The sequence below is a fragment of the Notamacropus eugenii genome, chromosome 1 (genome assembly GCF_028372415.1).
Source record: "Notamacropus eugenii isolate mMacEug1 chromosome 1, mMacEug1.pri_v2, whole genome shotgun sequence".
Classification (NCBI taxonomy): domain Eukaryota; kingdom Metazoa; phylum Chordata; class Mammalia; order Diprotodontia; family Macropodidae; genus Notamacropus; species Notamacropus eugenii.
Genome location: NC_092872.1, coordinates 85,484,293 through 85,509,706, shown reverse-complemented (window position 1 = coordinate 85,509,706; position 25,414 = coordinate 85,484,293). Strand labels below are relative to the sequence as shown.

Sequence of the window (25,414 nt, the reverse complement as noted above, 5' to 3'; positions counted from 1 at the left end):
GAAGCACCCCCTATAACAACATAACCTTTGGCTTGGAACAAACAAGTGAATAATTTACGACAGTTGATAAATGAGAGTTGGTGCAGTGGGGCCCGTTTTAACTTCATCAATTTAATTACTTTTTTTTAGCCAACCCCCTCCCCCAGTCCCTTTTATCCCTGTTTCCCTCCCACCCCTCCCTTTTCATAAACTAAAATAAATGTAGATGCAGAAAAAATGACTACTGTAGTCACTTACACTCTTACAAAACAGGTGATAATCCCAATAGCTTAATATTCAGCATATATAATTCATTTACATGATATATAGCACTCTTGATTGTGGCCCTAAAACAGTTTTTATTCATATCTAGCAGCTTTCTAGATCAACCACAAAAACTTCTACAGCCAGCAATCAAACTACGGAACCTTCAGAAATTAAAGACCCACAATATTAAAATACACAGAACAAAATATCTGAGGTATAAGATAAAAAATGTAATTTTTTTCCTCTTTTTAGAGTTGCTAAAATGATGCACTACTGCATGTATTGCAATACCCGGGCCTCGGAAAGCTTCCTTTCTCCCCACATTGGAAGGTTTTTATGGTTTTGTCATTTAGTATGGAGCAAAACGGCTGTATCCCCCTCGGTATATACTAGCCTGTAATGAAGAAAGAACGAGACCCACATCATCAGCATGGCTCCTAGTCTTGGCATCAGTCAAGGGTGCAAAAGCATTCTGAAACAAAGCAATTTGATGGATTGTTTTTTACATTTTACTTTTTTAACAAGTGGATTAGCAAAAAGCCTAATGTTTAAAATAAATTTAAAAAAAAAAAGAAAATGAAAAATAAGCAGAGAGTGCATGGGAGGCTTCAGGAATGTTTCCCTCCTCCCCCTCCATCCCCAAACTCCACGCTAGTGTACTTAGAAGCCCTAAAAGGGTTACTTAGATCATAATTGCTCTAAGGAAACCAACTCTGAGGGAAATCTTATTTCAAGAAATCCCATTATTATGAAAATATGTAGAATCTGTATAACCAAGAGACTTCCAAGCCCCAGGTGATAGCCCTCTTTGAAGAAGAAAGATATGAGACACTGAAATTTAATCGTAAGAAAATTATTTTGATTTTGAACAGTCCTTTGGAGTTTAATGAGATGGAAGCTGACTGAAAACTAGAGAAGAGGAAGTGTCTCTATCTACTTGTCTCTACTATTGTAGACTGGACCTTGACTAAACTTTTTTTGGTGGAAAAAAATTAATATAATTGGTTGAATTCAAACAGCTGGCTATTTGACTAAACTGAATTTTTGTCTGTCTGCCACTATCTCCAAACTATTTTGGTGCAACCGTAACTGTATTCTTTATCATGGTATCTTTAACGTGTATATTTTTATCATTATCTTTTATCTTTATCATACAGCAAAGTAGAGACAGCAGTATGGGATAGTGGAGAGAACACGGGATCTGGAATAAAAAAAACCTGGGTTTAAAAGATGAGTCTGCTACTTAAGGACATCATCTCTCTGCCCTTTTGTTTCCTTTTATAAAAAGATGGAGTTAAATAAAGGTTAAGAACTCTTGAATTAGTCTGTGTTCCGACTCCTTTGGCAGCTTGGCAAGGCCTTCTCAGAATAATGTTCTTAAATGCATGAATAAAATAAATAGAATTACAAAGGAAACTATTGGTATTGCAATAAAGATGTGTCTTTTGTTTTTCCAGTCCAAGTTCATGGACTCCCTTACATCTATCCATGGACTCCTTAGGGGGTCTGTAAACCCCATATTAAGAATTCCTGGTTTGAATGATCTCTATCTCTCCCCCTTCCAATTCTAGATTTCGCTATAGGACTCAAGTCATTTATATTATTTTGAGTCAATGTCAGCTCTACTGCTCAGTAACTTTTAGTAGTTCTTCACATTATCTCTTCTCTCCTTCATTTCTAAGTGGGTAGAATGGGACTTCGAAAATACTTTGAGAAGGTAGTTAGAGGAAAAATAAAATTAGTTGATATAGGTAAGCTTGTGCTGAATGGCTTCTAAGTAATGGCCATACTTCTACAACCAAACACAAAGTAATTTCCCATTATGACTTAAAACGGGCATATCATAGCACTTAACTGATTACTTTCTCTTGCAAAAGCACTGGCAATTCAATTGAAAACCTAGCAGGATGTGTTTCTGGGATGTGATTTAAATCTTTGATCTAAGCAGAAGACTGTATGCCAAAAGCATTGTGATGATTGCATACGCTTTCATGTGATGGACACATCTTACTATACTCAGAATTTTAGTGCATAGAATTTCAAACAAGTACAGGCAAATTTATCCCCACCCTTACCTCCCATGTTTAACCCCTCCCCAATTCATCACCAAACAAAAAATAAACAGAATCAAGATAATCCATTCTAATTACACTTATGAGCTGGGCGCGCGCACACACGCGCACTCACACACACGCGCACACACACACACACACACACACACACACACAGGCATACACAATATGTTCCTCTCTCTATTTTCTTTCTTGGGCGACTATCATTTTAAACATGAACTGTAATATGGGAGGAGGAACAGTCAGGTTTTCAGCTGCCTGACAGCAGAGGCCTGGAAGTCTGCAGCTTAGCTCCTCTGTAGTCTGTGGTGGGACTTGAACCTTGGGGCTATGTGAATGAAAAGCAAGGGAAAAAAAAAAAGAAAAAAAAATTCTGCATTGACACTGCATTCCGTTAGTGATGGATTTAATTATCAAAATGACTAATTATTCCATTAAGGTAAGTGCTCAGCTAGGTGATACTTGCAAAATTAGAAATATAATAACTTACATGCACTACATTGCCAAGAAATTAAGACATTTATCAAGTTTACTGGGAGGATTAATGTGGCATTTTAGCTGCCGTTAGCACAAGAGACAAATTCAATTAAGGGAAAGTGAGAAGACGTCAACCATGCTAAGATTCCAGCTGGGGGAAGGGAAAGGGAGGAAGGAAAATGAGGAAGAGGAGGAAGCAGTCACTCACCATGGCACCAACGCCGTAGGTGGGGGCTGGAGCAAGTGTGTGGTGGTAGGGGTCGGCAGCATAAACTCGTCCGTAACTGAAAGGGAAACACAACTGAAGATTAGTCAATAATAATTGTTTACTGAAAACACCAAACCAAAACAAAAATAAACAAAAAATAGTGGAGGATTTTTTTAGGGGGGACGAGAAGGTGGGAGAATACGTGAATCTCTAGAAATCAGAAATATCATCATTCTATTCCACAATCTGACAAGTGAATTCCATACATAGATAATATTTTCCACACTGCTTACCTAACTGTCTCAGACATTCAGGGGAATGGGCAGGAAGAGAAAGACCAACTTTTAAGAGCTATCTGAAGAGGTCTGCCTTCCTAGAGTCAGGAGGAATTCTCTGCATCCTCCCCCTCCCCCCCAATTTAAGGTTTTCATGCCAATGCAAGAGGGCACAAAGAGGGATAAATCTCGTTTTTTGGACATTGGAATTGCAAGGACAGAAAAGTGTTTAAACAAAGTATATCTTTGATGGATGCTCGTCTAACTCCATGGAGCATCTGCCTTTTTTAACATTCCATTTCCTTCCATCCAAAAGCCAAAACACTTTAGGCTTTGGAATTGTGTCTAGACATTCTTTATTATCTTTTATTTTCCCCAAGAAAAAATAAAACTGAGAGACCGCCCTCGATTTTAAACCTGTCATCTCTGAAATTTGACTTATTGCCTGGAGATTGAAGGAAGAGGCAGGCATAGGGATTGAATTTGTGATTTCATTGGCATAGGGATGTCCAGGTGAGGAAGTGCCCTTTGCCTAGGAAGGCCAGTGCCTGCTCTGTAGCATAGGTCTGGAATTGTCTGGGGACCGTGGGAAGTTCAGTCACTTGTCCAGAGTCTCCTAGTCAGTTGAATCCAGGTCCTTTTTGACCTCCAAGCTAGATCTCTATTGGCTTCTATCATCCAGCCTTTCTAGCTAATAAAAGTCTACTTTTATATAGCACAGTAAAGTTTACAATGAACTTTGCATAAATTATCACATTTGAGCCTGACATCTAGCCTGTGAGGTCTAGATCTAGGTCCAGGTCTATAATACAAGTAGTAATATACTTACTGATATAGAAACTGAGGTTCAGGGGTTAAGTGATTTCCCCAAAGTCATAAGGATATTAAGTGAAATAGACACTCTAGAACCCAAGTTTTTATTCATTCAAAACTACTGTTCTTTCTACTACATGGAATAAAACTAATCCATCAGAGTTCTTCAGTCAGTTATTACCTAAGGGTTTCTTTTGTTTCCAGAGTATATAATACAGGGCTAATGGATATAATAAGTATACCTTTAATGGACATTTGTTGAATAATTTTGTTGCTCTGCCCGACTTCTTCATCAAGGCAGTTTAATGTGGCCAGTTCACACTATTTGTGAAGTCAAGTTGGGTTACTGATCTCCTCAAACTGATGTTGGGGATTGAAGTATAAAGAGACAGTTAGGAGCACTTTGTGAACAAGATAGACTCATCCGAGGAACCATTGACCTTGACAGTGGTAGAAATGAGAAGCTGGTCACTCTCCAACTCCCCTTCTCAAATTCCTGATCCTTTCTTCTCCCTATACCCACCTCTCTAGGGAGCTGTCCTATCCAGGAAATCCATCCAGAAAAGCAGAGATAGGAGGACAAAGCACTGGGGATGCCTTTCCCACCTTCCTCCCTCCCACTACTGCTAAGAACACTTCTAGGTTACCTGGATTGCTCCCATGGTCTAAACAGAAATAGAAGTCACCAACTCTCTTCTTTCTGGTAAAATGGAAGACCAGCAGGCTTTATAATCTGCCCTGTCTTTATAATTTTCAAACCCCTTGTCAGATGATAATCTGACCAAGTGATATAAATTAAGGGCTCTGGAACCTTTACATCCATTCTGAAGCGGATTTTTTTTTGGCTTCCTCAATTAGAATATAAACTCCTTGAAGTTAAGATCTGCGTTTTTGTTTTTTTTTTAATCTGTATTTCCTGCACTTAGCACAGTGATTGGTAAATAATTTTTTTTTTTACTTATTGATTGATTGATTCATTTATTTCTTCATGAGTGTGTCCCATTTGATGAGTTTTGCAGATGGAACTGCTTCATTGGTCAGTTAGTTGCAGTAGCTGACCTCAAATGTTTAGCTCTACTCTGAGATTCTCACACAGTAGACAGAGTACTAGATTTAGAGTCAGGAACACCTGAGTTCAGATCCTGCCTCTGATACTAGCTATGTGACTGTGGTCAAGTCACTCAACCTCTACAATCCTTAATTTCTTCATCTGTAAAATGATCGATTGCTTTAGATGCTCTTTAAGGTCCCTTGCTGCTCTATGATCTTATGGCCTCAGAGGAAAATCTCTAAATTGTGTCCGTTTCTTATAATGTAAAGCCCATCCTCAGTTAGCTAGCTGGTGCAGAGGATAGAACAGTGGACCCGGTATCAGGAAAATTTGAGTTCACATCTAGACTCAAATGTTACCAGATGTGTGACCTTAGGAAAGTCACCAAAATGAGGATAATAATAGAACCTATCTCCCAGGATCGTTGAGAGGATCAAGGAGCCAATATTTGTAAAGCACTTATCATAGGGCTTGGCCCAGAGTAGGCATTTAATGAATGCTTATTTCATCCATTCATTCACCAAGCCTCCATCTCTAATACATCATCAATTGTGAATATAATTCAATCTTTTATGATACAGCATCCTTTCAAGGGATATTCCCTAGATCAAAATTATTTCATAGTCTAGGCAGAATACCTACCAGCCTCCGTGCCAAGAGAGCCTGAAACAGGGTTATCCTTATTTTCATGAGGAAATGCTAGGACTGATAATCGAACATTCTTTGAATCAGAAAATAAGGCAGATTGATAGAAAGGATTCCACTTGTCAAGAGACCTATATTCTTAATCTTTGATCTGTTTTCCCTACTAATTCATTTTGAAAAGTTGTATAAGAGGAATCCTGAGTTTCATCATCTGTAAAATGAAGGGGTTCCTTTCACTACTAATATTCTATAATTTTGAAGTGTTTCTTTACTGACCTCTATTTCTCAATGAAATTTAAGCATATCCAAATTCTGCGTCAATTTCTCCTTTCCTTGGGATTTTTCATCAAGGCCTTTTCCTTGAAGAGAGAGGGGAATGTCCTCAAGTTCTGAGAGCCAATATGAGTGGCATGATCACTCTCAGAAGGAACAAAACATATAGACTGCTAAATTTACTGAACCTCATATGTACATGTAAAAATCACTTAATGAAAACTCTGGTTTCAGAAACAAGATCTAAAGTAGGTGGGTTTTCTTTTTTTTAAATCAACAGTTGGTTGTGGGGGAAATAGAACATTAGCAATTTTTTCCATGAAAGTAGATATGGTTACTAATCTTGAAAAAATACTAACAAGAACTTTTAAAAATATATTTTATCAAATTGATAAAATATATTTTTAAAAGTTCTTGTATTGATATATAACATATATATTGATATATAGCATATAAAGCCATTTGAGGCCAAACCCAGAAATCCCAGAAAACTTCATGCCACAACAAACCCTAGTAACAAATTTATCAGAAAAAAGACCATAAGTTAAATGAGACTTAAATTCTTGAAAATTTTGGTTTCAAATAAATTTATTACTCCCTCTCCCTCACCAATTCTTAATGTAGAAAACAGTTCTGCAAAACTTGCACAAGATTAATGAAAATGAACCCCTTTCTGCTATTACGTAATCTAGCAGTAAATTACTACTTGTAAAAATACTCAAGTCCCAGCCCATTATGAAGAGTCCACAGCACCTATTTGGCAGCATATGCTTCTAAGGTGGAAAAAAAAAAGTAGGACTGAAATAGTCCCCTGTAATGAATAGACTTTTTCTCCTCAGGGTGACCTCTACCTTCAGAATATGATGGTTTTATTATGATTAATAAAATTTCATTTCCACAGAGGAAAAAGGAACAGTGTCAGCTCAAACCTAAAGCAAGAAGGCTTCTTTTTAAATGCTAATTTCTAAACATGCCCTTGTATGACACTAAGATTTAGACACAAGGTTATTAAGGAAGATTCGGACTCTAACGTTACGTTTGTGGCAGATACTCCAGGCATATCGATAACCTGATAGCCTTACAACAGGCTGAATGCTAACCAAAGGTACATAGTCAATTCACTAAGATTTAAATAAGAGTGATATGAGACTATGCAATTCCCAAATTATGTCTTGAACAATAACATTGATTGAGTCCTCTATATTTTGAGGATTTAAGGTTTTCTTTTCTATCATTTATCTAGACTAATCATAAAGTAAGTGATCCATGATAAATTAAGATTAGTTTATCTTTTCTATTTCTTCTTTTTTCAAACTATGGAAATAAAATGCACAAATTCATGAGCTGCAGAGCACTGGGTTATAGAACTTAATTAAAGCTGCTAGTAGAGGAGGAGAAAGATGGGTAGGTGAGAAATGAGAAAGAACTATAATAGTAAAGGTCCTTATTGATTTCTTTTCTAGCATTTCTAATTTTACTCTCAATATTGTAATATTTTAGCCCACTCTGAGGTATTCAGAAATGTTATCTTTATAGTGGAGGTAGGAAGTCCACAGTTTCACAAAATCCCCAAGAAAGCAGTATTTTGGAAGATAATCCAATGGGTTATTTTTGCAGATACATGGGCAGAATATCCAAGTGAAAAAAGCTAAATTCTTTTAAATCGCAAAAAACTAGCTTTACTTGAATAGTATAGTAAGAATCATCTATAAGCTGTGCTTGAGGCATGAGCTGGCAGAGCATGGAATTTACAACAACACAATATCTCAATCCCATCCAATGGGTTCAGTTTTCAGGAATACCAGAATGGCCTCGGTATAGTCTGATTTATCACATGCTCCTCTAGAATGAACATAAAAGTAGCTTAGAATGAGAGTTCAATCTATTTAAGTATATTGTTTTTGATACTATTAAGCAATGAAACATGTTCACAGATACTATTTTGTGAAAAGAGCTTGTATCTGAGGGATACAGACCAAGTTCAAACCAAGTATGTGTTAGTACACTTCTTATTCCTCAACAGTTGAATTACTGGAATCTGTACTGTCACTTAGGAGGCAGTTAGCCTCACCAGCATGTGGATGTGAGTCCATTTGGCAATCTGAACCAGTTCCCGAAGGCATGGGTTTTATCTCTTCTTTAATCCCCATTACTGTATCCTTGGGAAGTTCGAAAAAGGTTCTGGTTGAAATCATATGGAATTTTTAGATCATCTTCTAAATTCAGTTGGACTGAATTGAGTCAAAAAATTTGAATATTAGCACAGAAACCTGGTTTTCTAGTGTTCTTGCTATAACACCTATGTGACACTTTCTATTTTATAGTAAAGAAAACATAATGAATGTTATTTGTAAAATTATTACAATGTAATACAGCAAAACAGGTGTTATGGTGATAAGAGGCTTGCCACTCCTTCCTCTGCAGTACTTAGAACAGTAAGTGAAACACGCCACACTGGCTACATCTTACCAAAGAATTCAGTTTTGGGGAATCAGTATAGGCAAAACAGGTTTCAAACCAGTGATGAACAGAAGGATGGGGATGAGAATTACTAACGTGGTTTGGTGTTTTTCCTTTATGAACCCTTTCAGCTATTCACTTACCCACCTGGCATTTTACGTTCTTCATTCATCACTTGGGAATGCCACTGATTCAGAGTCCTGTGGTGCAGGAAGGGGAGTCATGTATGTTCTTACCTCCATGAGGTAGCCAGAGCATCTCTGACACAGCTAAATATTGACTAACGTGGATACAGTATGTCAAAGTATCCTGCAGTGTACAAGTGGGATTCTCTCATTTCTGACCTCAAGACGAGTTTCCCATCTGTACATTCCAGATACTGGGAACATGAAAATTTTGAAGTGGGAGTGGGGTACTTCTATCATCCTGCTTAGTGAAGCCTGAGAACCATTTTAATGAGCTTGGATAAATGTATCAAAGCAAGGTCTTATAAGCACATCCCAAATTTCCCAAAGTACTGCTTTGCATACATGCATTTACCTTGGTTACAGGGACCACCTGGTAGCAATGATACTTGCCTAGCTCTTTTTATTTAAGTAAGTTATCAAAGACTGCAGATTTAGGTGGTATATAACTGTCTAGAGTCCTCTACAAGGGATGCTGGGAAATTCCAGGGTCCCATTCATAGGCTAAACTGATCACTGTACCATATAGCCCAGGAGCCAGCTCGAAGACTTCCTGGGGGACAAAATGAAGGAAGGTGAAGACACCTTCCATCCTCTTCTTCAATCTTCCAGCTGGACCCCCCTCTCCTAGGCTGATGAAACTTTTTGAAATAATAGCTCTCATTTCTTCAGCTCATTTACAGTTTGCAAAGCACTATGCAGAGACTACCTCACTTATTGTCACATACTTTCACAGGAGAACATATTGGGGCAAAGAGAGGTATAAAATTAGTTTCTAGGGGGTCATGCTGTGTTGAAGGGATCATTTGGACTCTGGTGTTTCTGACTCCAAAGGTAGAGCTAAATCCACTGTAGTGTGGCTTCTCAAATTAAAGTCAGATTATATGTGGAAGAATCAGCCCAGTCTGTTGACTTTTTTCTCTGTGATTCTTTTCTTTCAGGACATATGATTAGAGGTTTGACTGTCTTTGGGTGAACACTACTATCTCCAGAATAAGCCATGTCCTGTAAGGGCTCTGGGTGGGCTGTCTCAGGCAGGGATAATAAAGATCTTTGGTAGCTGAAAACAAAGATCCAGAGTCAGATTAGATAGAGGGAGAAAGGAGACTTGACCTTTCTTTCAATCCCTGAAAGCTTCTAGAGAAAGAGAAATTTAGAGCTTCCTGTTCTGTACTTTGACCAGCATTGCCAATTCCTATTAGATGTAGAGACAGAAGTACTTGCCCTGACTCAAACACCAACCTGTCTGATTTTAGGGAAAAGGTGATAGACAGTCTAATACCATTTGCCTCACTTCATTATTAATTAGTAATCACCAATTTAATAAGAAGTTTAAACGTTTTTTGAAGGTATGAGACTTGTTTTGCAAAAACATAAAATAAAATGAGCACTCATCACTTCTGTGGTAGCAGAGTCTGAACAACTAACTTTTGCCTTTGTGGCCTCCGTATACATTCGACTGATTGAAAGCAAATGCACAAACAAACTGTGAAAGGTTATTTAACTAAGATATATTCATGCTGAAAGGATGCGTCATTGAATAACAGCTGATATTTATAACACATGGACCCATAAAATACCTTTCAAATCCCATCCTTAAAATGCACTCTGATCTCAGCAGCTTGGGAATAACTTTCTCATTGGATGACTCTCTTAAGATGACAGATTGCCCAAGATGAAAACACATGCACACATCCCCTCAAGAGATGTATGCAAACACTTCCTATGTCTCAGTTCTGCTATCGGAAGACCTTTGAGTTGTAAGTGTCCCATTAATAAATCATGAAACTCCAACTTTATTGAGTTTTGTCAGATTAGCTCCTGTGACCGGCTACACAGAGTGACCTACAACTGCACCTGAGGAATGCAAACCATCAGAGGGATAATGGCAAACATCCTCCAACGTTTCCACCAGTAGGTGAGAAGGAAGGATTAACTGAACCTCCCTTCAAAAGAACATTGGATAAGTTGAGGGGCTACTGATACCAATCAGTCGATGCTGCCAACATGCATCTTTTACTTTAACACTGGCCAGAAGCAGGAAGAAATTACCGAGTTCACAGATACTGAATGCCACAATTTGTTGTAGCAGGAAGGGCTATTATAAGGAATGTGAATAAAGTTTACTTAAGAACATTAGTAAAACACTTCCCCATCCCATCTTCAACAGATATTGACCACAATTTTAACTGGAGAAAAATAGTACATATATCATAAGCACTGAAGTGACCAGTTACTATTCTAAGATCTGTAAAAGGTTCTAATTTTTTCTTATCATGGAGTTCACTGACTTAGTGGAATTGTGTGGATAAAAACAAGTATAGCCAGAAAATGCTTCCAAATGCAGCAAACACCCCGAAGTGGAACAGAAGAAGAAATGAGGGCAGATTTCCAAGATTATAATTTTTGTATTATTCAAAATACACCTGGAAGCATCTGGAATTCTATTACCACCAGGTTACTTAATTTGTATCTCCTATACCATCTATATGAGTTACTTAGCAAATCTTGTCCAAACTCATGGATGCATACAATCAGGAGAAAAGCCTGCTTAGCACTTACTAACCAGATCTCTGAAGAGGGATATGTCCATTTGTATAGACACACACAGGTAGGTATATGTATGTAGAGATGTGTATATACAGATACATATAAACACATATGTGCATGAACATGTGTATATATCTATTTGTCTATTTTACAGCATATTATGTTATGTTGTAGACACTGAAGTGACTGGCAGAAATGAGTTTGTGGCTAAGACAACTTTGACTCCATCATGATCCATAATCCTTATGAATACAGTTATAGCCCTCTAACATAGAGACTTGAATAGAGACCCTCACTTCCAGGTTTTTCTGAGTAGACAAAAGGTGCAAAAGGGGAAATAGCTTATATGGTCATAGAGTGATAGATCTAGCTAGAAGAGCTCAGAGGTCATCTATTCTAACACTCTCATTTTACAGATGAGGAAACTGAGGCTTGGGGAAATTAAGTGACTTGCCTACAATCACACAGGTAGCATTAGAGGCAGGATTTGAATCCAAATCTTATGACTCCATAGCTACAGATATTTTATGCCTGGACAAACCTGTGACTTACCATGCATGGAAGACTAAAAGGCCCATAATTCTCTGCTTTAGTTTCTTGGCTTTTCTGTCCCTGTGGGGCCACCTTCCTTCCCATTCTCTGACAATGAGTTGTTGACGTCTTTTCCCATATTCTACTCATATCATTCTTCTACCTAGAAGGTACTCTGCAACTGTGTCCAGTTTCCTCTGTCCAATAGATCCAGCTCAAGACATTTAAGGATCATCGATTTAAAGCTAGATGGGGCCTCAGGAGCCACAGAGTCTAGTCTACCCCTTTCATTTCACCATTGAGGAATCCGCTGCCAACTCCAGAACCAGTGATCTTTCTACTGTACCACACTATGTTTTCCTGATTCCCCCTTGCCAATGATCACTACTTTACCCAGTCTTTATTCTGCAGTTATGCACAGTTGATTTTTGCTTACATGCTGCTTGATATGCTCGTCATCTTGTTTATAAAGTGTATATATACCAACTAGTTTGTAAACTTCCTGAAGGTAGGACTCCTGTCATTTGCTTCTTTTGAATTCCCCCATAGAACTTTATATAATGCTGTATACATAGCAAACAATCAGTAAATAATGAATGAGCAAAGGGTTCCCCATCTGTAATTTGGGCACCTAGTAATGGTATTGGGCCTTAGAGACTCTGCAGAACAGCATTTTACCTACATATATTGTACAATCACACACAAAATATTTGAGATATAAAATTAGGATACATAGCCAACTCCCAATTACATTGATATATGGATCACCCACAGGGAAATTTTAATCCCAGGCTAGGTTCCTCCTAACAAAGTCGTGTACACTCAAGAATTATTAGGCTCATTATAATGACACAAAACATGACTAGTAAGGTAAATCTGATATCAAATCACATAATGCATTTCAAAGCCAAACAGAAATGATCTTTGGATTATCTGGTGTTTTAGATTATCCGCACCACTGGCCCACTTCATTAATGAAAATAATTGGGAATTGACTGCATATATACATACATAAAGTATTCTGACACAGCTATACTGATAGATGAAATAATTACTTGCCATTTATCTTCAAAATGAAGTAAAGCACACAAACTGTTGGGTTAGCCTGTTCTGTAATTTATTCTGTGCCCCCTCAGAGCTCTTCTGAACCCCCTGGCACATCCTGGTTGAAAAGTAATGCTGTACTTAGCATACCTCAGAAGTGGCTGGATGACCTACCATCAAGAGGAGAAGGAAAATGATAGTATGCCCCCCTGGAGCTATGGCTACAAAGCCAAAGTAAAAGAAAAGAGCTGAGCTCCTTAACTTGGAAAATTAATTTATGAAAATGTTACTTTAGCCACTGCAATTTGCAGGAAATCATTGCTTGCTGCCACACCCAACCTTCAGTCAGTCTCAAAATGTACAACTCAGAGGAGAAACAACTACAAAGATGGTGGACTTTTCTACTGATGGCAAAAACAACCCCCAAATGCTCTAAACTCTTTAGTGTCTTCGGACAGTTCATGGACACAAATGACAAATTTCTGATGTCTAGAAATGAAAGCCTTTTTTTTTCATTGTGGTAGTGTGTATGTGTATGTGTGTGTGTGTGTGTGTGTGTGTGTGTGTGTGTGAGAGAGAGAGAGAGAGAGAGAGAGAGAGAGAGAGAGAGAGAGAGAGAGAGAAGAGAAAGAGATTGAAATCGATTTACATCGAACCATACTTTCTCGTAGACTCATAAATGGGTACCAAGGTCTAGCTTGATCAAAGCTGTTCACCTAGTCAGTGGTCCAACCAAAATAACAAACTTGCTTCTCAACTCTCATTCATATTCATGGCCCATCTTCCACTACCATCAGCCAACCTTGACCAAATCTCATAATATCACACAGACTTGGATGCTGGGAATCTGTGGTCTAAGTTGTAGGGAAGAATTCTTCTTTCCCCTTTGTACTGTCTTGAGCAGCAGATGGCTTGTAAGAGTGCCTTGATGTCAGAGGCAGAACCTATATAAATATAGAGGTAAGCAGGTAGACAGACTGACTATTTTGTGTTCCTTAGGGTTAACAGAACATTGCCTGAAACGCCTCTCCACTGAAATTTGTATCCTTCTGGAGAAAAAGAGAACAGCATGACTGGACCCATCGACGATTTAGTGACTGATATAAAGCAAGATGGGCTAAGGAAATAAATGTCCCCATAAGTACAATGCTGTAAACCCAGAATACTTATAAGACCAGTTTATTTTACAAGGCTAGAAAAAGCAAAATAGGCATTTCAGTATTCCCCTAAAAGAGGAACTATCAAAAATTATAACCTCTCCTTCAGGAAGCATGTAGCTTGGTGTGACTTTGAAAGCTGAAGAAAATGATTATTCCTTTTTTTGTGTGTGTGATAAGGTTTGGTCACATGTTAAATCTATTATCTTTTGATTTAAGCCACATAGATGGCATTTTACCTCTGGCCAACTTTGTTGGCAGTGACAGACATAAACAACACAAACGTTACAGCTCCTTATGAGAATTTCAGCCACAAATCCCATCAGATATTGTAAACTGACATTTTAATTAAGTGCTTGTCGTTGTATCTCACATCTTATAGGGTGTCTTTAACTCTGACGAGTAGGTATTACAGACTTTAAGCCATGCCTCCTGGCCCTGAAACCCAAGCAGATAAAGGTGCTTCATTGGTCAAAACTTAGAGACCCCACAGCAGTACTATGAGAACAGTACAGCAGTAAAGAGAGGTAAATTTGTATTTAAAATTCATATATAAGATTAAGGAATTTATTCCATTAGCAGGTGGACACACTAGGTGTTCTAATGATTTTCCAGGCATGCATGAGATGGAATATTATGCCTCCTAAGAAGCAATCTGGCAAATAGTCATTTGTTCATGATGCATCACAATTCACACTGCATAAGTAAAAAGACCAATTTCATTTATTTTTGGCTCCCTTAAGAAAGTGGTGGGTACTGGGAGAAATAATCTTCCAGGTGATCAATCCAGGGAACTTATTCATGGGAATGATTCAAAACAGCAATGTTTAGAATTTTCCAAAAGCACAAGATGTATTCACATTCCACCAAGGAAACAATATGGATAAACTATCTTGAACTTCTAAATTGAATTAGCATCAGTGCATTACCCTATACTGTAGCAGGTAACCAATCAACCCCTTTTTACGACTTTCACCAACAACATTCTGCTTTTATAAAGGTGATAATTTACCAGATCTCCTCTAAGTGATGTTTCATGCCTAAAACTAAGACATTCAAGTGAAATAAATGACATTTTAGAATATACAAATAGTTTAAAAGGGGAGTTAAAAAGGCTTCTGAAAATGAGCAGATAAATGAATTACAGGACATTTTAAAAGAAAACACCTAAAAAAGCAATTCCTCCTTTAATTGAATACACTTTTCCCCTTTTAAGCATCCAGGGTCATTAAAACCCACTCCATTACAGGAGCCCAGAAAGTACTCTACCACATACTTGAGTGCAGGGATAATGATCTCACCAGATCTTACAGAGAGAAATGGAATCCTGAGATTGGACACTGAAGACTATTATCAAATTTGTTTTATATAATTTAATTCATTGTACTGCTAATTTAAATAGTGTGCTTGTGGGTAAAGGGTGTCTCGTTGCTAATTTGAGACTTTAGCCACTTTTCTACATTAAAAATGTCAAGATCCCTTTAGAGAATATAATTTCTGACCACAAAAGGATATTACTGCAGCATCTGTTGGGTATACAGATTGAATGGTCTTGTAGTATCAAGGAAGGCTTTGATTTCAGAACTGGAGAGTTCAGAAAGATCATGAAGTGTTTTTCGTTTTTTAGTTTTAGATCACTCTTTCCTTCTCTCCATTGTCTACATCCCCCAGAAATAATGTAAGAACTAAAGAACTGGGGGAAAGGTCATTCTTTATTACTAGCTGTGTAGAACTGTCACTTACTCTGGAAGAGTAGTAATTTGCAAAACTTCAATTTAATTTGTGTTTTTGAAATAAATCATTGGCAACTAGAGTGTGCTATATACAGTGTTTATCTTTTCCTCCTTTCACTTCCTGGCTGATAGAATATTAGCAGGATTTCCTAGTAATCATTTAGGTGACATTTTTTGGTATAGAGTAAAAATTACGTTTGGGTTTTGTTCCAACATTTACCTAATAGCGTTTAATGAAGTAATTCCTTTCCACCCAGAATGTAGGTTAAACTATTCTGAACCATGTTAATGCAGCAAAAACAGAAGCTATTTTCATGTACGTAGCATACAATTATGCAATTTCCATTTGCTAATATTCTACTATCAAAAACCCTTTTCTCTGAACCCTATTCCCTCATCTCACTTTTCAATAGAAAAAAACCCCAGAATCTTCATATGGAAGAATGAAAACTACTTCTAGTAAGCTCTCGTAAGGCATAGCTTTCTCTCAGACAACACCTTCCTACAGCCTAACATCTCTATCACAGTAGGTTTCGAGTGATTTTTTTGGGGGGGCTATTTTACTCATATGTATATGCTATATATATATATATATATATGTATGCTATATATATATATATACACACATACAAACAGATATACATGTATGTACACATACATACACACACATATATATATCCATATCCCCATATACCAAATATGTGAGTCCAAATATGTCAAATAGCATAGAAATGCTGTGTCTAAACCTTTAATCCTCTTTTTCATTCAGTATTTTAATATTATAGTCTCAATTATGCTGTAAGATTTTAAAGAAGCTTCATTCAACATCGTCTTACTTTTCTGGATCATGTATTATTAAAACTGGAAATAAAACATCAAAGTCAGCAAAATATCTAATGTCTTTTTATATGGCAGAGCCTGAAGGCTTCAGCTATAACTTAGTGAGACGACTCCAAAGATTTATATTATGGACTTTTACTAAGCTTTCTAGAGTGATTAACTGCAGCATGTGAAAAAGGATATTGAGACCTGGATGGATGCATCAAGGAGTATCAATGATTGTTACCTGCAGAGGTGTTACAAGAAATTTCATCTGCTGCAACGAAGACGAATTGATTTCTGCAAGAGAAGATAAAATTCACAATACTGCTTGCTCACTGGGAAATGTGCTATCTGCCAATTGACTTGATGTGTACAGATGGGGGGGAAAGGGAGGTGCTTCACTTTAATGAATGTAGCGAGAGAAAGGGTTGGCGTCGTTCAGAACAGGAGAATTTAGATCATGGAGTAAGCATGCTAGAATTTTTTAAATGAATTAATGGTGACCCCTGAACATAGACTACTTACAAGCTTTCAGTGGAATCTTAATGTTTGGTGTTATAAATGTGTCATGCTAAAATATATTTATGAGGGTAGGAAATTCCAAACTACATGTATGTGAATGTATCTGCTAAAAGACATGAAGACATGTAGAAAATCTACTTAACTGAGAAATTAACAAAATTTCGGCTTTAAATTTTCTAATATGATTTCAAAATAGAAAAATACTTTCTGTTAATTCAGAAGAGAATTTGCTACGACATCTTCTCATAGACTATAATTTCAGCATTAGAATAGCCTTTCTACATAAAGTAGTATCAAAAAGTAAATGAGAGAACTTGATTTGAAGTAAACCTTCTCTTGCAAAATTCGTTTTTTCCACAATGCAGTATAAAAAAAGGAATAATGGAAAATGAACTTTAAAATTATTTCAATAAACAGAAAATAAGATAAAATTCTCTTAAGAAGTCACAATTTATATAATATTTTCCCATGAAAAATTGAAATCTAATGGTAGTGCTTGAAGCTGAATGTTTGCCATGAATAAGCCTGGTGTGTTGACCATAATTATGATTTGTCCATTTAACAATACTAATTAAACGCAAAAGCAAAAATGACGTTTCCAGTTCTCATCTATGAGATTCTACTATATAGATCAGCCAGCTTTGACCAAGGAAAATGTTTTAGATCCCGATCTGTTTTTCTATGGTTATGGAAACCTGGCATTAAAAGCTTTTATTAGCAGGGTCACTTAAAATCTCTTAAGAGAGTTTTACTAAAATACAATGTATGCTCTGAGATCTACACACGGATATTGTTCTGAATTCCCCAAAACTTAACATTCAGTTCAAAATTCTCTTAACTTTTAAGCCAAAGAATTAAGCTTGCACAAGGACCTTTGGGGGCTTGCCTGTTTTGGAAGTCAGAGCTAACTCATTTACTTGGTTTCCCAAGACAACAAAGCAAACTTAATCTTATTCCTACTGTCTTTTTCTTTATGCATAAGACCTTTGTGACTTACAAACATCGGTAGCTCAGTAGGAAGGTTCAGATAATAGTAAAAGTAAAATCAATAAAAACCAAGATGAGTTATTTGGGTTATATTTGCTTAGCTTCTCTGACTTACATAGTTGTAATGGAAGTTGTACAGTAGATTAAGAATGGCCTGAAATCAATGTATGCTGCTATACTTTTCTCAAGTCCAGGTGACTGTGCTGTCATGAGCTATGTAACAGTGAATGGGCAGCCTGAACTGGATGTTTAACTTAAAAACCAAAATACCCATCTCCTTGCAGCAGACCCTCATGATTCAATCAGGGACACATCAGCTTCCTGTATCTACCAGAAATCCTAAAATCTGGTTCTCCTGGGTACCAATTCTGACAGAAAACTCTTGCAAAGAGGTTACTTCCTTCTTCCCCAACTCTCCATTTTCCTTAAGAGTCTGGGTAGCTCATGAGACATTAATTAAAACTGGCAATTAAAAGTGCCACTAGTAGGTGTACCAGTCTCATATATTGTGTTTGTGAGTTAGTGGGAAAAATATGAAAAGAGCCACAAAGATGTAGAACTATAAAAGAAGTGATATTAAAAATAAAAGCATAAGCATACTAAGATTTACATATCCAAATGAGCATTGTGCTTCAAAGTTGTCAAGCGGAAGCCTACGAACCAATTCCAAAGATGTTACCACCGATAGATTTTTGGTACTTCTTTTTTGGAACTGCCCTCAGAGTTAGTTTATGAGGCACAATGATTTTACTCACCTTGTTTGATAGACTTGATTCTGAGTGATTTTTGACTATTTAAGAAAAATCAACTCCACCCCCAAAATAATGATTATTCAAAAGAATATGTTGAAGGCAATTCTAAAAAAAAGATTCCAAAAAATGTTCTGAGCGAGGGTAACATCACTGGAATAAGGTTATATTCTCTCAATTTACCTACTTTTCAAGGGAAAAATACTTATATGGATTAATATGTTGAGGTATGTTTTTGTTATCTCAAAAATCAATTACTATTTTTTCCTCACAACTCACAGCTTAGAAAACTGCTCTTTTACAGAGATCATTATGACATTTACCAATGGAGCGAACTAATTAATCATAAGCTAAAGATTCCCAACCGTTTTGAACTGGTTCTTTAACAAAAAGTCAAGTGGAAAAATAGCTTATGGTAATGGCACATCTATATAACAAGTATGAAAGTGGAGTTATCCTAACAGAGCAGTTCAAGTAGAGTTACACTGGGCTGCTGGTCATGATCATGGTGATAGTTGGTGATGGCAATTTATAGTCTTTTTTTCAATATCTCCATTTTTCCTTTGAAAAAGAAGGCAGAAGCCAGTGCAGTTTCAATATCTGAGAATGACAGACTGCTATTATTACACTCTCTGTTGGGTTATTTTCCCTAAGATACAAAGAGAGATAGTGATACAGCTAGATGCCCAATCAAAAATATTCTAAAATATTCTTCTAAAACTTTGTAAATTTCAAAATGGGCCGCTATAATATACACCTTCCAATACAAAAGAAGAATATTTTGAGTTGTATTTATGCCCAGAGGGAGGAAAAAGGAAGCAGCTTCCAAAGGATTTCTTCCTTGTTCTAACTCTAGCTTACTTAATATTGCCTTTCGCATTATTTTTGCAGTCTATTCTTAGAAATAAAATTTCAATAATGAGTAACATTTTAGCAAGTTGACAGGATCCTATGTCCATGTAGTATTTTGTGGTAGTTTAGAGGAATCTAATACCACTTTGGAAATTTCCTTTGTGAAATTAGCAGAACCATCAAATTAGCTTTGCTAAAGGGCTAATGCCACAGTCCCTTGAGACTCTCAGGAACAAATTTTTTGGTCATTTCTGCCTCTGGGACATCTAAGATTTAAAGAGCCTACTGAGGCATTTGCTACAACTATTTTAGATCATTATTCTCTTAGACTAACCTGGGAATATTTAATTCAAGGGTAATGAGTCCTGGGAAAATGGTAGGCTGCAACCAGTGGATAAATTGAACAAACCTAAATTTTTGGAAGAGAAGCGTGTATCACCTTTCCGATCTTTTCCTGCTTTCTCAGGGTAATTCTCTCTCAGCTCCTTTCATTCATTCTTCCATTACTGGAAGTGTATCTTTCTCACCATTTATTCTAAATAGAATTATTTCCAACTCTAAGAATCTTCCTTAATCTTACACAAATTTCCATCTCAAATCCGCCCCTTCTTCAGGAAAATTGCTTGAATCAGGAAGATTTTTGTAGAGAGAGAAATCCTAATCTCAAGCAAAACTATCCCTATCTCCACTTTCATGGTGCCCAAATTACTTTGAAGAAAGACGAATCTGTGTTGCCTCTTTAAAATGTAAATTCCTAGAAGGGAGAAGTCACATTTTTCTAGGTTTTGCACTGTAAACAAGCAATCAAGCTCTTAACATATGGTTATTGGACAAGGAGTTATTGTAATAGCAGACTGAACCTTCTCATTCTAAGCGCTGAAATTCTGCCTACTTTAGGTTCTCTTCCTTCCCCTGCTCCACTAAGTGCTGCCCTTTATTTTTGAATAGATTGAAATTGAGGCTTTGAAATGAAGAAAACTTCATGCCACAGAAACATCTTGGGACAAGCCAAGATGGGACAAGACTCTTCAGATTAAAGAGTCTCTTCTGACCACATAGTTTAAGGACTGATAATCGATTAGATTTTTTCTGCCCCAAATCAAACTACAAGATGAAAATTTCAAAGGCTACACTTGGACTATGCTGGACATAGTCGGGTTCTTCTCTTGAATCTTAGTGGCAAATGTAAATTTAGTTGATGATGATGTGATGTACAATTTGGTTTTTCCTCCCATAAAACAACTGACTGCTCACTTAATTACTTCTTCTGAAAATTCCCAATGGTTTACTTTTTAAAATTAAGTTAAATATTAACTCTTAGCCCTTCTCACTCGTGTTGATATAGGAATCAATGTTCCATTTACATAGCTAAACTGCTTCATGGAAAAATGATCAGTCAGCTGGGAGAAAATAGCTAAAATGTAGCTAGCATTTATATTGTGCTTTCAGTTTTGCAAAGTGCTTTATAAATATTATCTCAATTTATTCTCACCACAACCCTGGGAGAGACAAGTGCTATAATAATTCTTATTTCACAAATGAGGAAACTGAAGCAGGCAGAGGTTAAGTGACTTGTACAGGGTCACACAGCTAATAAGTGTCTGAGGGTGCACTTGAACTCATGTCATCTTGATTCCAGGTTCAGTGCTCTATACACTATCTCTTAGCTTACTGCTATAAGTGCTAATCATTTTCTTTATTGGTCTAATTCCATTATTTTGTCCAGTTTTTGTGGTTTGGGTCATGTCCATTTACTGGATATGTAATTTATGAATCAGACATGCAAGTTGCTGCCTGGATCCAGTGTTACAGATAACTGAACTTGTATATAAAGGAAACATACTTTTAAAACTTAATTTTGTATATTTAAAAATGTAGATCCTGGCAAATACATACTAGTGTTAATAGTGTAACATACTAATTTGGGCAAAGTATCTAGAAAGGGCAATGCAGTTTCCAGACATAAATGAAGACAAACTGATTAAAAATATGTTTATCAAATTATATGAATCAGTAATAGAGAATCACCTTGAGTAAGGCTTTTTGTCTTCTCTCTGTTGCTACTATGGAACTGAGCCTTAGAGAATATTTGCTCTAGTGTTTTTCCCAGACTAGTGATGATCTACATGGGGATTGATTTCACCATTATAGCACACATGTACTTTAAGCAAACCCAAAATATGAAAATTCATATATTTACAAAAATTATTCATTAGGGAATGATTTTTCCCCAGGTCTTATATTGAGACCATTATAAGAATAAAATACAACAGATTATGAAAGTGTTTCAGAAAGTTAAAGGTGCAATATAAATATAAGCTAATATTAATATTCTTTTTTTTTGCAAAGAGGTTCATTACAAGAAGATTCCCTCAAAGAGTAAGCCACTGTATTGCCTTAAAATATGAATCAGTTTACAAATATTTATACAGAAAATGGTCTCCCTCATAAAAGAACGTATACCTGTATATTTACTTGGAAATTTACATAACAAAGCGAATTAGTTCCCATTTTGAATATCTACCAAAAAATCTGTGAGTGTTGCTAATCAGAATGTAGATGTTCATTCATTATCCAATGTTTCTGAAAATGGGCTATAGGAATTAAACATAAAAGTGTGTTTTGCTTTTTCATTATGTTTAACAATCTCCCCTTTTCACTCTAAAATTTGTACCTGGGCTATTTTAATTCCAGTGGAACACACTCCTAGTTTCATTAGTCCATAAAACTGACACTAGCCACTGGCATTTCTTATCTCCGGAAGAACTAGGACTCCCTGAGATTTGTATGGGACCAATGTCTGAAGAAAGTATCAATCTGTTGAGGGAGGGTACTATTTGTCAGATGATCACATTTATGAAATCCCCCCAGATTTTGAGCTCAGTTAATTCTTGCTGGAGGGGATGTATGATGGAGAAAGATACTCCTGCTATTTGGTTAATCAAAGAGATTCCAACATAAGGATAAATTTCCATATCCCCCAAAAGAATTCTCTACAAAGTCTTGGAATCCCCTCCCCACCCTTACTCTAATACAGAAGTTCACCCATAAGTTTGCTATATATTTCAGATCTACTGTTTTCTCATGCATGCTCTTAACTGCTACTAATAACAAAACTCTACTTGAGATGACAGGTACTTTGTAGCCAGTAGCATTCCTACACTTGGGTTTTGTTTCCTTATCTCTATCAGGGGGTCTACACTCAAAACTTATGCAAATTTGTTAAGGCTGTGTCTGCACCAAACAAGTAAGGGGATTCATGTAATACAGTGGTAATAGTTACATAGACATTGTACACATCTGAGCATCTTGATAATCATTTATTCTTACTGTAAAAATGATGCCTGTAATTTTGTCATCTAAATTTAAAAAACAAATGTGGCACATCTATGAGAAGAGGTTGGTGTGTGCTTGCACGTGTGTGTTTAAAAGGAGTACCTTCCATAAAAAAGCTAAGTGTTTAAAAAATTCTAATTAAAGAGCTTGACTTCTAACTAGAAAGGTAACAGAAAAAAACAAACAGAAACTCTGGAGGAGACTGTGAGTTGCTCTGGAAAGAATGCTAGATTTTGGATCAAAGAATCTTAGTTCACCTCTGAGCTAGTACTCTATTATAATGTGTAAAACCATAGGCAGGTTCCCACAAACCTGAAGGCCTCAGTTTCACAATCCGTAAAATCCTCAAGAGGTTTGGGTGGTGACTTACAAATACTCTAAGGACCCTTCTAGCTCTGAATCTATGGTCCAGTGACTATAAGCAACAAAATGAAGAAAAAAATTATATAAACATAACTTTCTGTGCATGAATATATAATATCATATACATATGACACATATGTTTTATACATATACAAATGCATGTGTATAGTATGTGGGTATGTTCGTATATGTATACATGTGAATATATGCATATTTTCTACATATCTATGTATGAAATGATGGGAGATGATGGGAGATTTCTCCTATGTTCTGATAAGTAGCTTTTTAGTTTTTCAATACTGTCTTCTACGTTACTCTTACAGTTCATCTTTAATTTTCAATAATATGAGTAAATGATCTTTTAGCAAGGAGATAGGATCTACTTAGTATATATGTACATATGTATACAGATACACAAAATTTATTCCTCCTCATTTTAAAAGGCTATGACGGTTTGGGGCCGTAGGAGGAGAGAGTAAAGTCATGTGTACAAGGGACATAAGTATCCTAAACGAGAATATTGTAGTAGAACATATTTATTACTCATAGCTTGACTCATCACACATGAACATCCTTTATATACCCTTCAATATATACCAAAAGCTCTCTCTTTCAGACTCCATTAATTTGACATTTTCTATAAATTAGATATTTTATTGGGACAAAAGTTCATAATGGGTCATACTCGGGATTATAGGAAACTCAGAGTAAAATCATTAGCTTTTTCAAACCAAAACCTTCTTTGAGAAATATTTTAGAGGTGCCTTCAACAATGGACTCTCAAATGTCAGACTTTTTTTAAAAAAATTCATTTATCTTATTTGCTTATTAGGACTCATTTACAATGTATATTAGGCTTAAATATAGTGGAGGTTACTTTAAAGTAATCTGCAATTCCGATTTAATTCCAGAACAGAGATATTCTGTGACACTTCTGTTGTTAAATTGTTAGGAGTAAAGGACCTTTTCCTCAGTGCTTGGCTTCAGGCTGATGATTAAGACATTATGGAGCTAACACATCAAGAGATGTTAGTTTAATGTGACTAATCCATTGGTAGATGATTGAGCAAAGGGTAGATCCTGAGAGATTGGACTAAAGGCACTGGTAAGTCTGATGGAGGTGGAAGGGTTGAATTCTCCAAATGTTTGCTTTTTGGGAAGCTATTTAGGAGTAAGGATTATTTCATTCATGGTATTTTTATCCCCAGTACTTAAAACAGTGACTGGCATTGCAGTTACTACAATAAATACTTTCTGATATAAGAGCCTGAATCATGAGTGATAAGTAGCTACAGGTCACATGTTCATGTTGGGGAAAATAGGAGTGGAAAGTTAAACTGACGTTAGAGGACAAACTTGCCCCACTTCAAAATTTTTAGTAAAAGGAAACCACTCTTGTGCATTGGTAAGGTTTACTACGGTTGGTTGGATTATTAAATTCTACTTATCAAAAGCTTGGAAGTCCAGGACAAAGTAAGAATATAACTTGTTCTAGAATCAGAATGGAAGAATTCTAGGGGGAAATCTTTAAAACTATGGTTTTGACATCAAGTTCTGATTAAGTTAGCAGTATGTGTGTGCTTAAAATTTTCAAAGATCTCCTTGTCTAGCTCTTCTGCTCTCTGATTCAGATACTATGTGAATTAAGTTATCTGTTCATTATATAGTGAAAAACTGCAAGAGACCATTTTTTTAAATGGCTAAAGAAGCAAGTGTCCCAATAAAACAGAACAAATAATACGTGTCATTTTCAAAGAATAATTATTATCTGCTTTCATAAAAATTGTAAAATACAACATTCGTACTACTTAGTAGGGTTAGATATTCGTGGGGACTATAGCTATGTGAACTTGCTAGTCACTTAAGCTCTCAGTGCCTCAGGCAACTTTCTATAACTTATAAGTTATAGATCAATGTATAAGCTTTTTAGGGTAGAAACTATTTTGCCCCTAGCACAATTCAATAAATGCTTGCTAAATTGAATGAATCTGCATTAGTGTAGGGAATTTCCATACTAGGAGTTACTCATAGTAATAAAGTCGCAGGTCTGGAGTAAAAAAAAA

The 25,414-nt window shown here is 36.4% G+C and overlaps 1 protein-coding gene across 15 annotated transcripts in view; it reads right to left on the bottom strand.

Moving 5' to 3' along the window:
- Positions 1-322: 322 nt before the first annotated feature.
- RBFOX1 (RNA binding fox-1 homolog 1) overlaps positions 323-25,414 on the bottom strand; it is a 377,245-nt gene continuing 352,153 nt past the window's right edge. For 7 of the 15 annotated variants that reach the window (XM_072608523.1, XM_072608517.1, XM_072608553.1 and 4 more), the window contains 2 exons: positions 3,004-3,079; positions 481-718 (listed from right to left, as the gene is read on the bottom strand). In XM_072608523.1, coding sequence (XP_072464624.1) covers positions 596-718; positions 3,004-3,079 — 199 coding nt within the window. In that variant the 3' untranslated portion in view covers positions 481-595. Of the gene's footprint in view, positions 719-2,446; positions 2,647-3,003; positions 3,080-16,786; positions 16,840-25,414 lie in introns of those variants that run through there. The other 8 variants (XM_072608545.1, XM_072608534.1, XM_072608599.1 and 5 more) reach the window with 5 other exon arrangements.